This window comes from Phasianus colchicus, chromosome 4 (assembly GCF_987193195.1).
Source record: "Phasianus colchicus chromosome 4, bPhaCol1.hap1.1, whole genome shotgun sequence".
Classification (NCBI taxonomy): domain Eukaryota; kingdom Metazoa; phylum Chordata; class Aves; order Galliformes; family Phasianidae; genus Phasianus; species Phasianus colchicus.
Window position 1 is genome coordinate 31,723,808 of NC_143439.1, and position 18,766 is coordinate 31,742,573.

An 18,766-nucleotide genomic window follows, 5' to 3' on the forward strand; every position below is an offset into this window, starting at 1 on the left:
CTGTGGAGAGCTGGGATTGCAGAGTCAATTGAGGTTTGAGGTGGGCTGGTTACCTCTTGCGTAATTGCCTTGTTATCTGCAGAAGCAGCTCTGCTATCACAGACAACAACTAAGCAACTTGAGCTAGGACAGATGCATTCATGCTTTCATGGATCTGTGCCATGACAGCACCCAGGTGAGGTACAGTCACAAGACAGAGAGGTGTTACAGCTGCTTGGGTTCTAGGTGAGGGAACGGCAGTGAGATGTGCTAGGAAACAATGGACAGTTTTTAGGGTTTCCCTGAAGATCTGTTAGAGGATTGTCCATGAGGGTGCCTTCCTTGAGGTTTGTCCTGCCCTGCAGAATCATTGCAGGAAGCTGAGAAGAGATACGAATGTTTGAAGGCAAATACACGGTGGAGGTTGTAGCAGCTGAACCGCACTCCTCCAGGAGTAGGGGAGAACAGTAGGTGTCTGAGGCGAGTGAGTGAAGATAATAATCCTCTGTTTTCTTGTCACTGAAACCTCTATATGACAAGGAGCCAGGCTCTACTGCACTGATCCTGAACCTGGCTGGATGTTCTGCTCAGCTCTCTGGGTTTCTCACAGAGTGCAAAGATGGATGTTGAAGACTGACAGCACTGAGGATAGGAGCATAGCAAGAAAATATTTACAGTGGTCCTAGGACACATTGACATGAGTACAGTCACTAGAAATAAGAAGAGATAAGATTTAATTAAAATCCTACATAGCACTCAGATTTACCTGCATTAAGCTTTGTGAGGTTGGTTCCTCTGCCCTTAGGGAAGGGATGGTTGAAGGCTTACTTTGGTTTTACTTTGATCTTGCTTTTGTTTTGCTTTTCTCATAGTCTTCGCTGTCTTAATACACTTCCCAGAGTTAATCTTCTTACGGAGTAACCATTAAGCTGTTGTCTGAGGCAAAGAAAATGAACTTAGAATCTGCCTCGGAAAAGGATGCAGTCAGGAAAGGATGCTTGGGCTCTTCCCAGAGGATCAGCAAGTGCTGCCCATTCCCTAAGTGCCAGGGTAAAGAGCCATTAGCTAGAGAGGAGAGAAAAGGAGCTCCTTGGCTGAAAGGCACTAAAGGAGCAGATGCAGGCTTTACTTACAGCTGTTTTTTTCCCCTCAAAGGATTCACCAGTAGTTGAAATCAGCAGCATTCAGCTCAGTTGTGCTATTGCTGAACTTTTCTCAAGGCTTCTATCCTATGTATTCTGTTGCATGCAGCTATCTGCAGGCCTCCTGGCCCAAACGGAGAGTTTAGTACATAGTGTAAGTGAAAGACAACGTTTTAAATATCATAGCACTCTTTTTTCCCCTTTGATTTGTGAAAAGCAAATGATGTCAAAGCTGAAACAACGAAAGAAAGGACTAGTTAGTAAAATGTAGAATTTACAGAAATCTTTAACTATTGGATGACTTGTTGCAGAAGTTCCATTGATCACATTGATTCAGCTTGCACATGTCTGTGACAGACAGAACACAGTGTGCACTGAACTCTACTGTATCGGTAATACTGGCAGTTACAGCCTGTGGCCTAGGGAAAGGCATATTAATAGTGCCAGTGTTTCTGGTAGTGCAGAGTCAGGAGTGGTCTGGCAATGTTGTGTGTGTACATCAGAACTGTGCTGTCTCTGTGTGTTGTTAGTACGTGGGCTAATATCAAATGAAGCTTCTTTGCACCGTGCCTGAAAACCGTCAGGCTCTTGCTCACTGTGTCCTGATGTCTTTGGATTTTTCTGCTTCTCTGTCGTGGATTGTTTTTTCTTTTTCTACAGGTGAACCCTGGGAAAATGGTGAGATGCAACACAATGGGAAAGTAACTTTTCTGATAAAGCACCGTGTTGTTCACTTTAATTCATTTTAAACTTAAACAGACCACTCAGCTCCCTTTCTATGGCTGCTTGCATTAAACACCTTGTGTGGTGGCATCCACAGATAGTTATCCCTTCTGGTAGGGTAGAAGTATAGACACTTTCTCTGAAGCACATTGTAACAATCAGAAAGATCAACAGGATGGGATGGTGATGCAGAAGGTGTAATGACAAAGAGGCTAGTGTGATGGAAAGGTGTTACAAAGTAAAAGTGCTCGCCTGTCTCTGAAGATCTAGGCTTGCAAAGGAAACTCCACAAGGGAGGGATCTCTGACCAGAGATCCTTCCACAGTGACAGTCAGCCCTTAAATGAAGTCTAAGAGAGGTGCAGCCAGGCACCACCCCTTCTGGTCACACAGGTGAACTGGTGAACTGCCTTCACCTGTGCTCCCAGGGCTGACTCGGTCCTTTCCTCAGGTGCTCAATCAGTGGTTCAGGCTGTGACTCAGCAGTTATCATACACACATTCAGTCTTGAATTTATCTTACACTGTTATTTCAAGGCGTTGAGATCTACTGATGATCACCAAAGTACGATAAATGTTTTGCTAATCAGGTCTCCAGCTGAACTTGTAGGATAAAAGCTACAAGAACAGGATATTTAATGATCACTACTGGGAGGCTTTTGGGGACAGAAGAAAAGAGAAAGTAGGCTTTTATTCCCTTTTTAATGCCATTTGGTAAACATGCTGTGTTGCAGAAGATTTAACAACTGGAAAAAAGAGGGGAACTCCAAAGGAAGTCTTTCCTCCTCCAGCACGTGTGGGAAGCTTGTCCTGTAGCTAAACAAAAGGCTAAGCAGAATCTGTCGGCAGTACTAAGCACCCAGGCAGCTCTGTGTGGTTAGCAGTGTATTATTAATGAAAATTGAAGTTAGATAATTTGCATGAACTGTCTCCTGTCTGCTATGAGAGTGATGGCTTCATTCATTGCTCTGTATTACATTTAGATTGCAAAAGAGACTGGTTCAGCATCCTGAGAGTCTTTCAGAAGTTGCCGCGTCCCTGACTCAGACTGCTCTGACGATAAATAGCTTCAATGAACAATGAATTTTGCTATTTTATCATGGTGCTTTTTGCAGGATTGGTTGATATTTTGGTGATTTATAAGGGTAAATAAGAAAGATGAGATGTATTCCATTTCATTGTATTTTATTGGCAAAACACTTCTTGAGGTAGCAGTGTGGAAAAGTGATTTACCTTCATTTGTCTTATTTTATGAGGTGTTGGCTGCAGCTAATGTACTGGTCATTTTGAGCTAGATAGGTGAGCAGGACTTACAGACAATTTCTTTTCTGTATTCCAATTACCTTGATCTGGTCTGCAACAGAGTCTATTAAAGCAGGTGCTTCTGGTGGTTTACCCAACTGGGAGAAGGTAAGGGGGGATGTACACATGTATATTTTAACTGCTTGCGCTAGTCTGATTGGATACTGGCATCTTGCTGCAGCTGTGAGCTTGACTGCTCCAGATCCAGGAGGTGGAGGAGTTTGTACTACCTCATGCAGAAAAAGGGACAGGAGTGCTGAGAGTACACCTTGAAAATTAGGCTTAAATAATACATTTAAAATGATTGTCTTTGTGCCTTAGATTGTTAAAGCAACTGTGGTTAGAAAGCATCATGTTTATATTCTTCTGCTGTCTTACATGCATGCTAGCCAAGTTACACATCTTATGTACTCAATTCAAATAAGCCTTTCCAATATGTTTATGTCTCTCAGCCATTTCCTAGTTTTAATTGATGTTGTCTGAAGTCCTGCCAGCCTGTAAAACAGCCTTTTGTCAAAGAAAGGAGCTGTGTGGCTGTGACAGCTGAATCCTGCCAGAAGCATCAGGTGAGGGCCTGCACAGAGACATCCCAAACTGACTGCATCCCCTTTGTAACTGGTGGCATCCCACACTCCTGTCTGAGTTTATTAGAGCTATGCCTGCACTTACAAGGGTTGCCAGTGTAATTATGCCATACTGGCAATTCTGCATTGCAGACCAAAGCCTACCCAGCCTTCAGCCATCTAACTGGATGACCCATTCTGGTGAGAAGCAATCCTGCTGCTGCTGCATGCTGTGCACACAAAGAAATCCATACAGCTTTGGGGAAGCTCCTTGCTCAGATCTGCGTTATCCTTTGCTGTGTCAGTTACACTTGTGCAGCAGTGAGAGCAGGTATCCATATCAGCCTAGTGGCACCTTTGGCAGCTACTATAAGAATGTTAAGTCTGTTCTGTTTTGGCCCTGGTTTTAGTGCCCATATGTTCAGTTGCACTGTTTCTCTCCTGGCACAGCTAACGTCTACTTGCCCTGTGGGATTTTACTAGTACTCCTTTTCCCTCTCTTGGATTTCCAGTGCACCTACAGACAAAATTTTCAGTGCAGTTTTCAGCTTTCTAGCCAGATTCCAACTACGTTCCCACACATGGTCCTGTAGTTGCAGTGTCTGAGCCACAGGTGCTTCAGGAGAATGTTTATAAAAGCATCCCCACATGATTAATGCATGGAAATAGTGGCTTTGCTTATGTTTAGTATTTCTTAAACTATGCTTGGGACGAGCTCTCACTTGGCAGCATACCTTCAATTTTCACTTGGTTTATCCCTTTTGAGACTTTTCAAACCACATGGTGCCTGCGTCCGGATCAAGGGCTCACAGTCTTGTTGCGAGGAGGTAGAGGCAAGATACTTAGCTTGTTGCTGCGTGGGAAGCAGGGCAGAACTCTCTTATCTGCTCAGTCCCCACTTACTCACTTAAGGAGTATCTCCATTGAAGCAGACTGTTGAGGAGAACAAGCTGTTCTTGGTCTTTGCAACACTTTGCAATTTGTTTTCATGGTGCTAAGATATAGCTTTGTCAATTATCTTTTGATTCCTGTAGTCTTAATAATTTGAAAATACTTACTTGTATTTCAACTGAGAGGGCAGTTACCTGTGAATGAAAGCTATTTAGAAAAGTCAGGGCAGAGCTATTCTGAGCCCCTTCATTGCTGTAGGAAGCTGGGGATGGTGTGCTGTTCCCAGTACTGGTACTATTTCTGTTCCTTGTCCTGTGAGAAGTCCTCTGGTCATGCTTTGTTGAAATGTCCTTGGCAGCTCTGAATGGTTGAAGCATGAGGACATTTTTAATGCTCAAGATGAAAAATAAAGGGAACATTAAAAGAAAATCAGTTTTTATCCAGGACCTTTTATTGCTGAGTTGATGCAATAGCATAAACAAAATGAATAATATATAGGAGATGTTTACTGACCTGGTGCTATCTCTAGTTTCAAAGGGTTTGTATGTGGGGACAAAAACCAACTCTGAATGAATATGGTCAGTTGGAATATTTAGTCAGAGAGAGGCACAAAACCCTTCTTATTTGTTGTGGTGTGTGCAGTGCTTATTCAAATGGGTGTTTCCATATCAACAGGAAATCTGTGCCAAAGCCAGCTCTAAAGTTAAAAAAGAAATTGGCCTTGTTGAGAGAAATCTTCATGCTTTTCTTAGGGGGACTGATGGGATCCTACTGTTTGAAATGAAGTCCATTGATTAATGGTGAGAGCAATTCATTGCTTTTCCTGTTTGAACAACATCTCCTAATCTCCGCAGTCACAAGCAAAGATTGCTAATTTCTATGTCTGTCAGCCTGGATGACCTACTTTCACTCCATGGAGCTCAAATGAAAATAACTATCTTCCAGTATAGTTTGTTGCCACCTTTTTTAAAAGACAGGAAATGTTTCTAGGAAGTTTAGTTAACTGGAATTTCATTTACTTTGGCCTTTTGTCTTGATGCATAGAACAGTTTTGCTTGCGTAGTTTTTCCCTACAGTGTATCAGCAGAGCACGTTTCGTGCATTCCTTGGTGATGGAGTTCTGTATGTAGACAAAACACAGACCATTAAGGTATCCTTTTAGGTAAGCACTCATAGAAGACACATATGTAGATGGATTCAGAAAAAAAGAGACAGATAAAAATTCCTGGGGGATTTTTTTTTTTTTAAAGTACAAAAGCACTGTGTGTCTGTGCTCAGATATGGTCACCTTATGAGTGAAATACGCTATGATTATGTAGGTGAGCATACATACTCCTGCACAGAGTAAACAAAGTGGAGCAAATTTTTACACTGGCTCAATTAAATTATGTACCCCTTCCCTCTTTTCCATTTCTTTCCCCTGTAACTATGGAGTGGTTTGTTCCAGTGAGTCTTTGTTCACTTGACCTCATCTCTGCATGCTCTCAGGCAGTCTGTTGCTGCCTGGCAGACTGGAAGATTCCTCATGTTGCGCTTAGCTTTGATGTAACAGGAGTTTGAGGAACTAGATCCTTTTTCCCTGTGATCAGGGACCGTTAAGCCTTCATTTAGTTGCACAAAGCACTATGCATGCAATTAGGCTTTCTGTGGTAATCTGTATCATCAGTGCAGATTTTGAATGCTCAGATTTTGCTGTGCTTTGGATGCAGGGAAGAGCTCCTCTTAGTGGAGTTGAGTGAGAGCTCCTACCTTGCATGGAGGAGGCAAATTAACTCTCTCCTGAGGTTATGGGGAGCAGCACACTGGGGAACCCCAACCTCTGCCTCCACCAAGGCTGTGCCTTGCCTCTGACACCAGCTGCAGCACCTGGCTGGGCTTCCTGCTGCACCATGGGCCATGTAGGAGTGGGACCCTGTGGCAAAATCATGCCCTCACCTTCACTTTGGTTCCTTCCCTTCTTTTTGGTCCCAAATTGAAAACTGGTGTTGCTGGAGGGTATAGCGAATGTAGAAATGCTACCTGGTTGGGTGAAAAAGATCAGCTTGGAATAGATTCTCTGGTGGAGGTGCTAAATAGGACCTGGGTGTCTTCTGCCTGACAAAGTGCAACTCAGACAAGAAGAGAGACTTGTAAAATGATGAAGGGCATAAAGAAGGAGGTCTGAGCATTTCCTTCCGTGTATGGGAAAGCCCTGGTAGCTCTGCTTTTTCCAGACTGGCACTTGGAAAACGTGCCACCTTGGGCTTTCAAGCAGACGCCCAGATACTGTAATTTTCATTTTTGCCAGATACAGTGTTTCCAATTTTTCATGCCAGTGGAGTTTGCTTTGGTCATTCAGTTCCACTGATGACAGGAACTAAATTACGCGAATTGTAAAAGGAGAATTTAAGTATGTGCTTCAATCCCTTTATATTATGAAGTATTTGATTGTAACTTCTTTGAATGAAGTCAATGCATGGCCTTTTAGTTCTGAGTTAGTTTTATTGTTATTATAAGGATGAGATAAGGTTTATTAGATTTCTGCTGTACCTGTGCAATGAAATTAGATATGAATAAAGTTTTTTTATTTTTCCTTTTTGCTGTTAGGATTTTTGAGGCTGCCCTGCTGCAAACTCAGCAGCTTCTATCAAGTAAACACAATGGGCAGTGCCCCATAAAGGCAGCTGCTCTCCCACAGAGCAGAAAAGGTCAAGCAAATTGTGGCCTCTGTTTTACTAACAAATTCTCCTTTGCTCGAGCCCTCCTTTCATTTAGAGCCGATTTTTCAAACAGGGCCTATTTGCAAAAGCTGTATGTGGTAGTAAAATAGCTATTAGGTGACACACGAATATATTTTTGTGAGTGTACTGTGTCCCACATCAATTAATCAGCAATACTCCCTCCATGCAACTGGCATTTAAATCCAAGCAATACTAACAGATAAGTCGCTAAAGTCAACAACAGACATTGATCACCATGCCCAGTGCACCAAGGTGTCCTATGCAAATACGGTGTTAGTTATAGGCACCATATGGCATGCTGCAGAACACAGTCCCCAAAGAGCAATTTATTTTAAGCTTTCACACTTTGGTAACCTCAGCTTGAAAAGGAATTGTTCCTGAGCAGGTGGTGTGCTTTACCTTAACTTTAGCTCACAGAGACGGAGATTTCTGTTCAGTAACTCTTCCTTAGGCTAGGGGTGATCAAATACGAAACATTTGTGCAGACAGATTCTGCAAAGATTAGTATCTACACGTTTCAGGCTGTTTTGTAAAGACTGGAATATCATTACAGTAATGTAACTACCTAAAAGGCTTCTGTAGTTATAATTTTAATGCTGCTTCATGGTGGCTTTTTTTTGTTGTTGTTCATTTTGTTTTTGTGATGCTTAAGCTAGTGACTCATTTAATGGAGTTTCCATTTGCCTTGGGTATTCTCTTTGCCATGGACATGCCTACAAACAACTTTGCAGAGTGTGTCAGGGGTCATGGATAGGAGCCATGTGTTTGTTTGGCCAAGCACTGCTTTTCACCTTTTCTTTTTCACCTTGTTTCTAGGCAGCTTGGTTGTGCTAGGAGCTCCCAAACAAAGCAAAGATACTTTCCACACTTGACAAAGCATGTGATCCTGCTGAGTGATCTAGAAAAATAAGTCTACTTGGCTTCTTAATTTGTTTCTGAAAATCTTGCAGAAAAGACCAGGGGTACATAATTCACCTGTGCTCCCTTTTGCCCCTGCTGACTGCAGTTGCTCCTGACTGCATCCCCTGCATGTGAGCTGTCCTCCTGCATGTCCTTCACACTTGCATTTCAGACTGGAAGCGGCAGCATTTTGGAGCTGCTTCATGAGCTGTGCAGCAGTCTGTTCTGCAGGGAAAGCAATGTTTGTGAAAAGACAACACAGATAGGTATAGAGTACAATAAAATGACTGGGAGTAAATGAAAGATGCAATAAAAGCTGTGTGTACTTACTAATTGCTTTAATTTCCGATAAATCTCAAGTGATGCTGATAATAACATATTGTTAAAACATATTTAGGGAAATGATGATTTTTCAGGTTGCTCTGCCCTTTTGCAGCTACAGCACTGAAGGTTTTTTGTCTTTAACACAGCATTAGTGGTCATGTTAGAACAATGCTCAATTTAGCAGAGTGCTGGGAAAGTGAACGTAGTGCTCCAAGCTGCCAGGCCTTGCCCCTGCTCCTCTCTGGCGCTACTGAGACTCAGAACTTCTCTGAAGCTTCTTCAGGCAATGGTTCAAAATGGATATTAAGTGCTGACTGCGCCATTCCCATCACCTACCTGATAAATTATTTAAGCAAGTGTTGAGTGGTACTGCAAAACTCTTTTGGAACAAAAACCTCTGTGATGATCTCTCCTCAAATTAGTCATCCTGTTGTGATGTGCTGGACAGAGAGGCTGAAGGTGCTGATACCTTGGGAGCTGAGCAGCCACAGGCCTTGAGATCCTTCTTGTCAGTTCTGTCCAGAAAGGTGCCTGGGTTTGAGTAAACCTTATCTTTGTTTAGGAAAACATTCAGCAGTGCAACTAGTCTCTTAATAAAGCACACATTCAACTTTGCTGTACAATCAACGCCTTCCCAGTATCTTTCATCCCCAAATTTTTCATAGGGAAGCTGGTAGCACATTCTTTAATGTTTTCTCTGGTGGGAATCCTGACCGGAGCATGCAGGAGTTAAGATTGTTCCAGCAGTTTTCTTCCTACTGAATCAGTAAATCATGCCTTTTCATGAGACTTTTTGCATTTTTCTACTTCCTTGTGTCACCTGGTAAAGCCCAGCGCAAGGCTTCTTAGGGATTCATTGCCTAGCCCAATGTTACCCCCAATCTGTATTCCTGGCAGTGCATCCATCTGTACCATTTACTGCTAGTCAGACAAGCAGTATTTCCAGAGATCACCCTGGGTGAGGGGCTTTTGAGGGAATCAGCTAAAAGCAGGATTTTCAGAGGCCTTCAACTTCAAATTAATTCTGCTGTTGCTGAAGCAGACAGTTGCAAACAAAGCCATCTCGGAGCTGAGCACATTCAGAAATCCCGTTCTCCTGGCAAACTCAGGCCAGGCTGTGGCCTCTGCTCAGGTTTCAAGTGCCAGGGTGATGCCAGAAAAGAGCCAGGAGAGGCTGATGTTTAAAATACTGCTGGTGCTGTGTTTGCCCATTATCAAATAAGCAGCTGACATTTTTCCTCAGCTGGACTTAGTTAATATTTTGTCAACTAGGGGATGCATGTTGCAGCACACTGAGCTTGCTCATGCCTGTTGTGGCACAATTATAGTATGTAGGTGCAGAGATGAGCATAACCTTCAGGCTATAAGCAACTATTTTTAGTGTAAAGTTATAGCTATATTTTGAGAAGAGACACAAACGAGAGCAACTCTGGCATCTAGCTGATGAGAGTAATGCCAGTCAGTAGATTTCTTCTGGTGCTTAGACCTAATCCTGCAGAATTAGACCTCATATAACATTTGGATGCTTTGAGAAGGATTGCTGGAAGTGAATGAATCTTTCTAAGTCCTCTTCCAAACTTTGAATTTTCTACAGTTTTGACCCTCACTGTTAAATAACACAGCAGGTGCTTTGATGCGTTTCTATAACTGCTATACAACTGCTTTCCTTACTGGTGGATTGACCTCATGTTAGTTCTTCTGGGACTGCTCCCAGGCTTGAGGCTTTCCTGTTGCTTGTTCAGGAAGTAGACAGGACCATAGAAGCCTGCTTTAATACTCTCACAGGTTGTAAAGGAGCAGAATTATTTTTGGTCTCCCTTGTCAAGTCAGAAAACATGTCTTCATTGTATTTTATTTGAAGTTGTTTGCTTGGTGGAATATCCACACACAATATGACAGCTGTTTCATGTTCAGCTTTATTTTGATAGAGAAAGGAGGGGAAGATCTGTAGTGTCAGAGCACTTTTTTCTCCGATTATGGTTACACATGGATCCTAGTGGAGGGACTAGAGTAGGTGCCTCCAGATCAAACAGACTGAACTTATTTCTGCTATGCATTGACAAGATGCTTTAGCTGACCTACTGTTGATGGTGACTTTGTCATCCAGGGTAATCATGTTGGAAGAGGTGGGAGTCGCAGTTAACATTGGGCTTGCCAGGAATGAACAGTTAAACTCTAAATATGATGTAAAATGTATTCCCATATGTTTTTCTTATTACTCAGGCAGCAAAATTGTATGGGAAGTTCTATTAAATACTTTTTTAATGTGATATACTGTAGTTAATATACAGGTCACTCTGAAAGTAATGCCTCCTGTTTATTTCCATGGAAATGACAGCAACAACAAAGAGCACAATAAGACTGTTTGATAGAGCAAATTCTCAGCTACAAAACACAACTGTTCAATGTAATCAGCACCATCTGCTATGTATTTTTTACCAGTGATGAACAAGAGCCTGTAAGCTGTGCACCCACTGTTGATGTCCTCACTGCTGAAACGCACCACCCACTGCCTCACTGTGCTCACATCCACAGGTTGATCTCCATCAATGTTCAGCAAGTGTCAATGAATGTTAATGGATGCCATTTTTTCCACAGTGAGGAATTCAGTGACACACCTTTATTCCATACATGCTTCCATGTAGATGCCATTCTGTCAGACTGCCTCTCTGCTGCCATCTCTTACATGGCAACAGAAGTATAAAGGAATATTGATGCGAACATGCAACCTCTAGTGCCATACCACCAACATCCACCTCTAATGTTGTGAGCCCGCATAGTAAAACAGGAGGTATTGCTTTAGGGTTATTTGCTTTGATATACAATCTCTTGTCTTGTTTGGAAAAAATAAAAATATGATGCTGCTTTTTTTTTTTTAAGCTAGTGTCTAGATGTTGAGTATGACAAAGCTACAAAGCTTGAAGATGAGCAGTGCAGTTGCACTGGTTGTCTATTTATGGTGCTTTCACCAGCTCCTTTTGTCATGTTTCTGACACTTCTGTTGTTGTTAATGAAGAATTTGGCAAAGATAATTTTGTGGATAAATAGAATTTTCTGTTACTTTAATATGTGTGAGGAAGAGAGTGAAAGAAGACTAGAAAAAGTAACTCCCTCCCAAAAGCTGGGCTAGGCAGGAAAAGAAGGGAAGAGGAAAGAAAAGAGAAAAGAAAAGAGAAAAGGCGAAGATAACTTGGGCTTGCGTTACTGAGGAAAAAGGAACAGTCAAAGATTATTGAAAAATAAAAGAATAATGCTAGAAAGGCATCATGGGAAGCACAAGTTGAAATAATCTGAGTAAAACAGATCAATAGGGTGATTGGATAGTAATTTTAGTCTCATAGTTCAATTTATTCTGCAGCAAAATAGTTACTGAAATGTGTGAGTTCATCATATACTATCTTCTCTAATTACCAGCTTGTATTTTTGAAGAATCTATGTTTTTCCTGTGATGATTTTTATCTTTTATTCTGCTTATTCCTTCCCATCCTTTATAAGGGGTAATCTAAGCCTCTGGGAATAAACCATTAATCAGAGTAAGCCTGCTAGCTGGTTTTGTTCCTTTCTATGCCTTGAACAAAGCAGGTAGAGATCTTAAGTCTTTTATTCTTGTGCTGCATGCATCACACAGGGCCTTGCTCTCAGAAAAGCATAGTGTTGCTCTCATATTTTATCCTCGCCCAGAAATGAAAGGGAAAAGGGGAAGTACCATGTTTCAAAGAATCAGCAAGTCACTCTCTCTGTACTTTCAAACTTTGCTCTCCCAGGAAAATGAGAAGTCATGTTAGTCATCAGGAAAAGCTTCTATTGAGGTTGGTGAAGGCTGTTTAGAAGCATCTTGCTTTGATGGCCTGGGCGAGGGGGTGAATCTCTACTGCTCTCCAATATGCTTCCTATAGAAGGGAGGCTGAGGAACAGCATCCTTCCCAGCTGCTGGTCCTTGGAGTTTTCTCCTGGAAGTCTTTGTTCAGGTGTATGTCCAAGGTGGCAGATATTGTGGTCATTTAGAGAGGACACTTGCTTTTTCACCCCATAGACAATTCCTGGTTCAGCAAGGTCTTGTCAAATTGTACAAAGAAGTTCTCAGATGGTGACTACCAGGATTCCTTGTCAGATTTTACTAAGTGCATCCCTGAGTGAAAATTGTCTGAGCATTTTGTCATTTGCTCGTTCTTCTACAGGGTATGTTATCCAGTGGTGAATAATTGACAGCATCAATTTAAAATTACAAGGATTCTGTTGGTGAATTACCATATGCCCTATTTTTTTCTTGCTTGTTTAAGGTTTTCTACTTTATAAATATTGAAACCATCACTCAGCATGTATTTTGGGGCTTATAAGAGTTGTGATGCCAAATTGTGTTGTGAGAGCTGCTTGCTGTGAATTGTAGGTGGCTCTGCTGAAGTGGATTTCTGTACTTCACCAGTGGGTCACACTGATTTTCCAACAGTTCGTGCAGTGGTATGCCTTTACTCCAGATATTAACTCTGCTTTTATTTCTGGGCAAGGCTTTTAAAAACTCTCTGACAGAAAGATATTATGAGACAGAGAAAAGAGTGAGATCAAGTTAGGAGTTGCTGTGGCAACTCCTGTGGATAAAATAACAGCTGCAGCAACTTGATCGTGAAACAGCGAGTGTTCAGTTGATGGTGGAAGCATGAGAGGTCTTTTAGTTGCATGATGAATCCCAGTTTTTCATCATCCTTTCAGTGTTTGGAGTCTATATACATTTGAGTTTTGTGTGTGCAATAATACACCTTCTCATTTCTCTCACGTCTAACCTGGCTCCTCCTTCCAGGCCTGATGCTTTTCTTTTTTTCTGAAACTCGCTCTGATTTCCCTCTTCTCTGTGGATGCCCTTTCTCACTTTGTTTCTTCCCAAGGCTTTCGCTTCCTTTCAGCTCTTCTGGAGATGAGGGATGTAGCATCTGTCCTGCATCTCATCTTACAAGGATAGAAAAAGGAGTTTCTCCTGGTCAGGGTTCTCTAACAACAGTACGTTCTCCTCTGTACCCCTTCTGACCACAGAAACCTGTGGTGAGGGCTGTGGGCTCGGGTGATGATGTGGGAAATAGTAACAAGCCAGTTTCTCACCTAGACGTTGACTGAGGTTGTTAGAGTTGTTTCAAAACCAGCATACTTGCTCCTTTTGCCCAGTGACTCCTCGTGTGCTGGCCTGCACCAGCAATGGAAGCAGCGGCTTTGGGAAACCTATAGGGCAGAAGCCACAGACATAGGAAACTTGCTTCTAAAAGCCCGCACTAAGTTAAGTCTTTCACTTGGAACTTGAAAAAACTTGTATGCAATAAAATGCATGTGCCCAGCTCCTGGCATGGCCAGCTGGAATGATGTCCACCCTTCAGGCTTTATTCTTGTCAGGCCAGTCATTTCTGTAGCAGCAGCTGCAGAGCCTGATGCTGCACTTTCACTTGTGGAAAGTGCATGCCCTCTGCCCAGATGACCAGGCAACAAGTTGATGCAGTGCTTCTTCCTGAAACTCTGCCCACATCTACTCATCTTTCTCAGTGCTGCACACCTTTTTCTGCCCAAACTAATACTATCCATAAACAACCTTCAGGAAGCCTGATATTATCAGTGTTGGCTTGGCTACAAGCACCTGTAGCAGGATTGTTCTTCTGGTGATGATTTTCATAGCAAAAATATTCAGTTTTTAAAGAGTGGCATGAATGCAAATATGGCCATCTGCTTCTCTGGCCTGGCTTCTACTTTATATTAATGGTGGGGAGAGGGCTACTATAAGCAGCAGTGCCTGTATCCTAGTAGGCCAAATGAGGATGACACTTATAAATAGGTTTGGGTCCTATGACCAATGGAAACATGGCTGAACATTCGATAAATTTCATTGCACATTTCTATCTGCATGCCTAACAAGCCTTCATTTTATTTTTCTTTCTCTTCTACTAATGCAGTTGAAGAATAAATTCATGAAGAAATTACCCCGCGATGCTGAGGCCTCCAATGTGCTGGTTGGGGAGGTAGACTTCCTGGACAGTCCTTTCATTGCCTTCGTCCGGCTGCAGCAGGCAGTTATGTTGGGTGCTCTGACAGAAGTCCCCGTCCCTACCCGGTAAGAGAATCCTGCCCCTAGCAATGGAAATGAATTGAAAACTGCAGTTGCACCTTCAAAAATAATAGCTCCAGGCTAAATGAAGACTTTCTCCATTGGCTTCCATTACGTGACTTGCATATAGTATTATATTTTTTCAGGATTATTGTTTTTAAAAGCAACAAAAACTTACTTTGGCTGCTAATCATTTCTGAGTTCAAAATTTAGTTCTATAATATAAGTTGTGTGCACAATCACTAAACAGTCACCTTAACAACTTGATGGTGAAGGTCTCTATCAATGTGACATATAACAGTTGGATATTTTTCTACCCCTCATGATTCCTACCACATGCACATATTGTGCATACCTAAAATTCCCTTTGCCTGCTTTTGCAGTGCATGTTTTTCTTTGTAAAAATTCACATTAGATGAAGTATTCAATACTGGCCCTGCTTGAGGGGAGCAGAAAAAATGTCAGATAAACTAGGGGATAAAATTATCACTGTGATTGTCACAACAGATGTTCCTTTGTATTTCACAATAGCTCAGAAAAATGTCATGCAAATATTTTATTTATTGTGACTCACATTGCAGATTAACCTGCAGTCTCACAAATATGAATATATCTTATCTCATGTTCTTATGTGTTTTAATTAAATGCATATGCTTATTATATAGGCACACACCAGGTAAGAACTGTAAAACTGATTAACATTAAAAGGTAATAGAATGAACTAAGAATGAACTAAAAGGGGTATCTCAGGGAGAAGGACAACAGGCTGAACTGCACAGACTGCAGGTGTTTTGCAGTGTCTATTTCAACCCTGCGCTGGTCTCTTGTTACTTGGAAGCATTGTGTGGACCCTGTTACTGCTGTACACCTGGGCTCCACTGCACTTTTGGTATCAACTTACAAAAGATTTGCTTTGCATTTTACCTGTAATTACGAAGCTCACATTGCACCTTTCATGTCACTAATGTGCAAATGTATATTTTATGTGAATGGTTTCAAGGGCTTTTAATACAGAGCGAAAGTTCTATTTTGAATAATGTCTAGAGGGCTAGAGGCTATATTGAGTAATGAGAAGGGACATATTAATGCTACAGAAGTACATCACTGGTGCCTTGCTAATACTGGCTTGAATCACAGCCATTGTAATGGAATGAAAGTGGTTGTTAGAATCTGAACCTTGTTTTCATACATAGGAGAGAGTTGGTGTAGTTTTGGCCTTTGTTTAACTGCCTTGTCTTGGAGTCTGTTTCAGCAGCTCTGTGAAATAACCACATCAACATCTGTTTGCTCACAGTGGATGTTCTTTTGGGAGCATAGGGAAATGAAAATGGCTTAATTTTATAAAAGGTAATTACTTATTTCTCAGTATTGTGGAGCTCTGTGTACATCCGTATTTCAACTTCTAAGTCTAACCCACTTGCTCCTTTTAAGTACTTCTCAAAATGCTTTTCAGCAGTAGGAATTGTTTGTTTTGGTAGTGGGAGCCAGGAAGCTAGGTCTAGGACTGCTGAACGACCTCACTATTCAATAGCATTAATCAAGACAAGATGTCCTTCCACGCCAACATTTTTTTCCAGGAAATAGTATTATCCATTAGCTGTCCTCCAAACCAAATGTTAGCCCTAATCAAAGTAGGGAAGCTCATTAGATTGCTTTCGTGAGTAATGAAGAGGCATTTGCAGTGGCTGCATCCTGTGAAATTCAATCAAGGAAATCCCATAAGGGCCCAGACTAGTTATGATGGAGTGTCTCCTTGCTCAACCCTTAGTTTCAGCCATCCTACACAGTAGACGTTTCTGTTGAAGATGTGTACTTAACCCACAGCGTCTGCAAGATGCTGTAGCTGGAGCCTTGAGTATTCCTCCTTCCTCTCCCTAAAAGGCTTCTCTTTTTATTTTGCTAAAATTATCAAAACCATGCTATCAAAATTAGCCATGTGGAGTGGGACGGTGATTCTAAATAGTGAGTTAACATTTCAGTGCTCTGAGTTGTTTCACAGGAGTGTTGTGACACAGATACAGGGAATAACTGCAGCGTGACCTGCATCTGTCTGTCTCTAGAATGCAGGTTGCTTTATGTGGGGCTCTAAGGAGCAGGCAGGAGTTCAGCACCCAGGTTTCAGCGCACAGCTTTAGGCATGCCAGTCTGCAGTGTGAGGGAGACACATGGCCATCTCTTCTTGCCACAATGGGCCATGCAATGCACTGATATTCAGTTCATGTTTCTGGTGTGCTGTGTTAAGAAATGTCATGCTTTTTAGCTATGTATGTACTGGAGCCTGCAAAGTGCCCTACCCTAAAGCCATGAGAGTTGCAGAGCTTGTTGGATCAATGGCAGGAGGATCAGGAAGGCTTTCCTGAGGAACTGGAAGAAGCTGGGAAGGGCAACAGCATTTCAAGTAGAAACATCATGTCATCCAACTTTCAGAATGCATGAAGCCATCTTAATGCTTTGCTTTTCACAGCACTAGCCTGACAGGGTGTGCAGGGAGGGGGCAGCAGTAGGTGATAATAAAGCTGCAACAATTAGCTGGATGTGTAAGAAACTGAGACAGTCTCCTGATGTACAAACAAGTAAGACATCTAGCCCTGCGGAGCTAAAAGGCTCACTGTATCTACAGTCTCTGCTCTGATATTAATACTACAGAACAAGAAAGCATTGCTTTGTGTGCTTAAGGTAGGTATTATTCACCGTGTAAACTTCCAGTAAATTAGATTTCTTATTTCCAGTATTTTTTTTTTCTCCACATATTCCTCAACTTGGATTTTTCTTCAAAGTTATATTTTGTTGAATTAAGATCTCCTGTGTAGAAATGGCTCTTCCCTGGTTAAATAATTTTTTTGTATATAATTCCCTTCACACTTCCTTGCTAAGTATTTTAACTGTTTCCTTCCCTTAAAAATAAATTCTTACTTAAAAGTAACCGCCAAGACCTGATGAATTATCCAGGAAAGGTTTCTCTGCTGGGCATTTTATACAATCCTAGTAATAAAAATCATGGAATTTAATTTAGCGTAGAGAACTTCCTGCCTTTTTCTCTATTGTATTTTCTTGTTACCAATCAGATCAAAAATCATTTATGGATTTTGATCTTCTGTCAATTTTAATTCCACAGTGCTGTGAACTTTTTATTTTGGTGAGCTCTTAGTTACTGTACTTTCCCCATAGCTTTGGTGTGGCTGCCTCACCTCCTGACAGTACACCAGATGTAACTTTTTATTTTCATAAAAGGGATGTACAATTATGTGTTCAGGTCTGTTCCATTAATGTAATGATGATGAGGGCAAAAGATAAAGAATGAGCAAAGGAAAGATTTTTTTGAGATAAGCTGCACAGACTTGCATAGTCTAATATGTAGTGCTGGGAAATTGCCTGTGTCTACAAGCCTAAAATGAAATGAATTAACTTGCCCAAGGTTGCTTAAAAAGCATGTGGCAGAACCAGGAGTCAGATTATTCTCCTAGCTTATGCTTTTAACTACCAGGGCATCTTTTCTTCTGGTAGACAAGGATGAAACATCTGTCTTGTTCCTTAATTGCAGTGTTGAAATGGTCTTCTTCAGGGCTGTGTCCTTCAGCAGCTTTTCCAACAGAAGATCTTGCTTTGGGACATCTGAGCTCTGGTAACAAATAATACTTTTGTCTGCATTCATGTCTTGGATACCACATAAGATGTCTGCAACCTGAAGGAGTATAAAAACTGAAGAAGGACACTTTTGACCTCCTTTCCTTAGGTGTGCCCCCTTCATTACACAGAGGTCTAAGCCTCAGAGTTTGGTGGAGAAGACTATCATGAGATTGTTCTGTCTGCCCTTGAGTCCATCAGCATGCATCTCTATTGGGAATGCTGGATGAATTGCAGGCATCTCCAAAGGCAGAAAGACATTAATAAAAACATTTTCTATGGGATCTTACTGAGTTTCCTTTGTGTAGGTGCTTTTAGCACTTCTGGAATTACAGTTATTTCTTTCTTCATCCAGATGTGAGAAATGGACGTGGGTGAGCAGTTGAATCTTGTTTTACTTGTTACTTTTTTGTATGTTGCTGAGGGACTTTGTCTCCTGCACTGGTGGTCAACTTGCTAAGAGGCCATGGTGAAGCTTTCTTGGCCTTTGGCCAGTTTTCACCGCAACCCTTTTACCCCAT

At 41.7% G+C, this 18,766-nt stretch overlaps 1 protein-coding gene across 2 annotated transcripts in view; it reads left to right on the forward strand.

Moving 5' to 3' along the window:
* The window catches only part of SLC4A4 (solute carrier family 4 member 4), a 195,976-nt gene that overhangs the window by 122,669 nt on the left and 54,541 nt on the right, over positions 1–18,766 (forward strand). For both annotated transcript variants that reach the window (XM_090139096.1, XM_090139095.1), the window contains exon 9: positions 14,470–14,627. In XM_090139096.1, the coding sequence (XP_089995222.1) occupies positions 14,470–14,627 (158 nt within the window). The remainder of the gene's footprint in view (positions 1–14,469; positions 14,628–18,766) is intronic.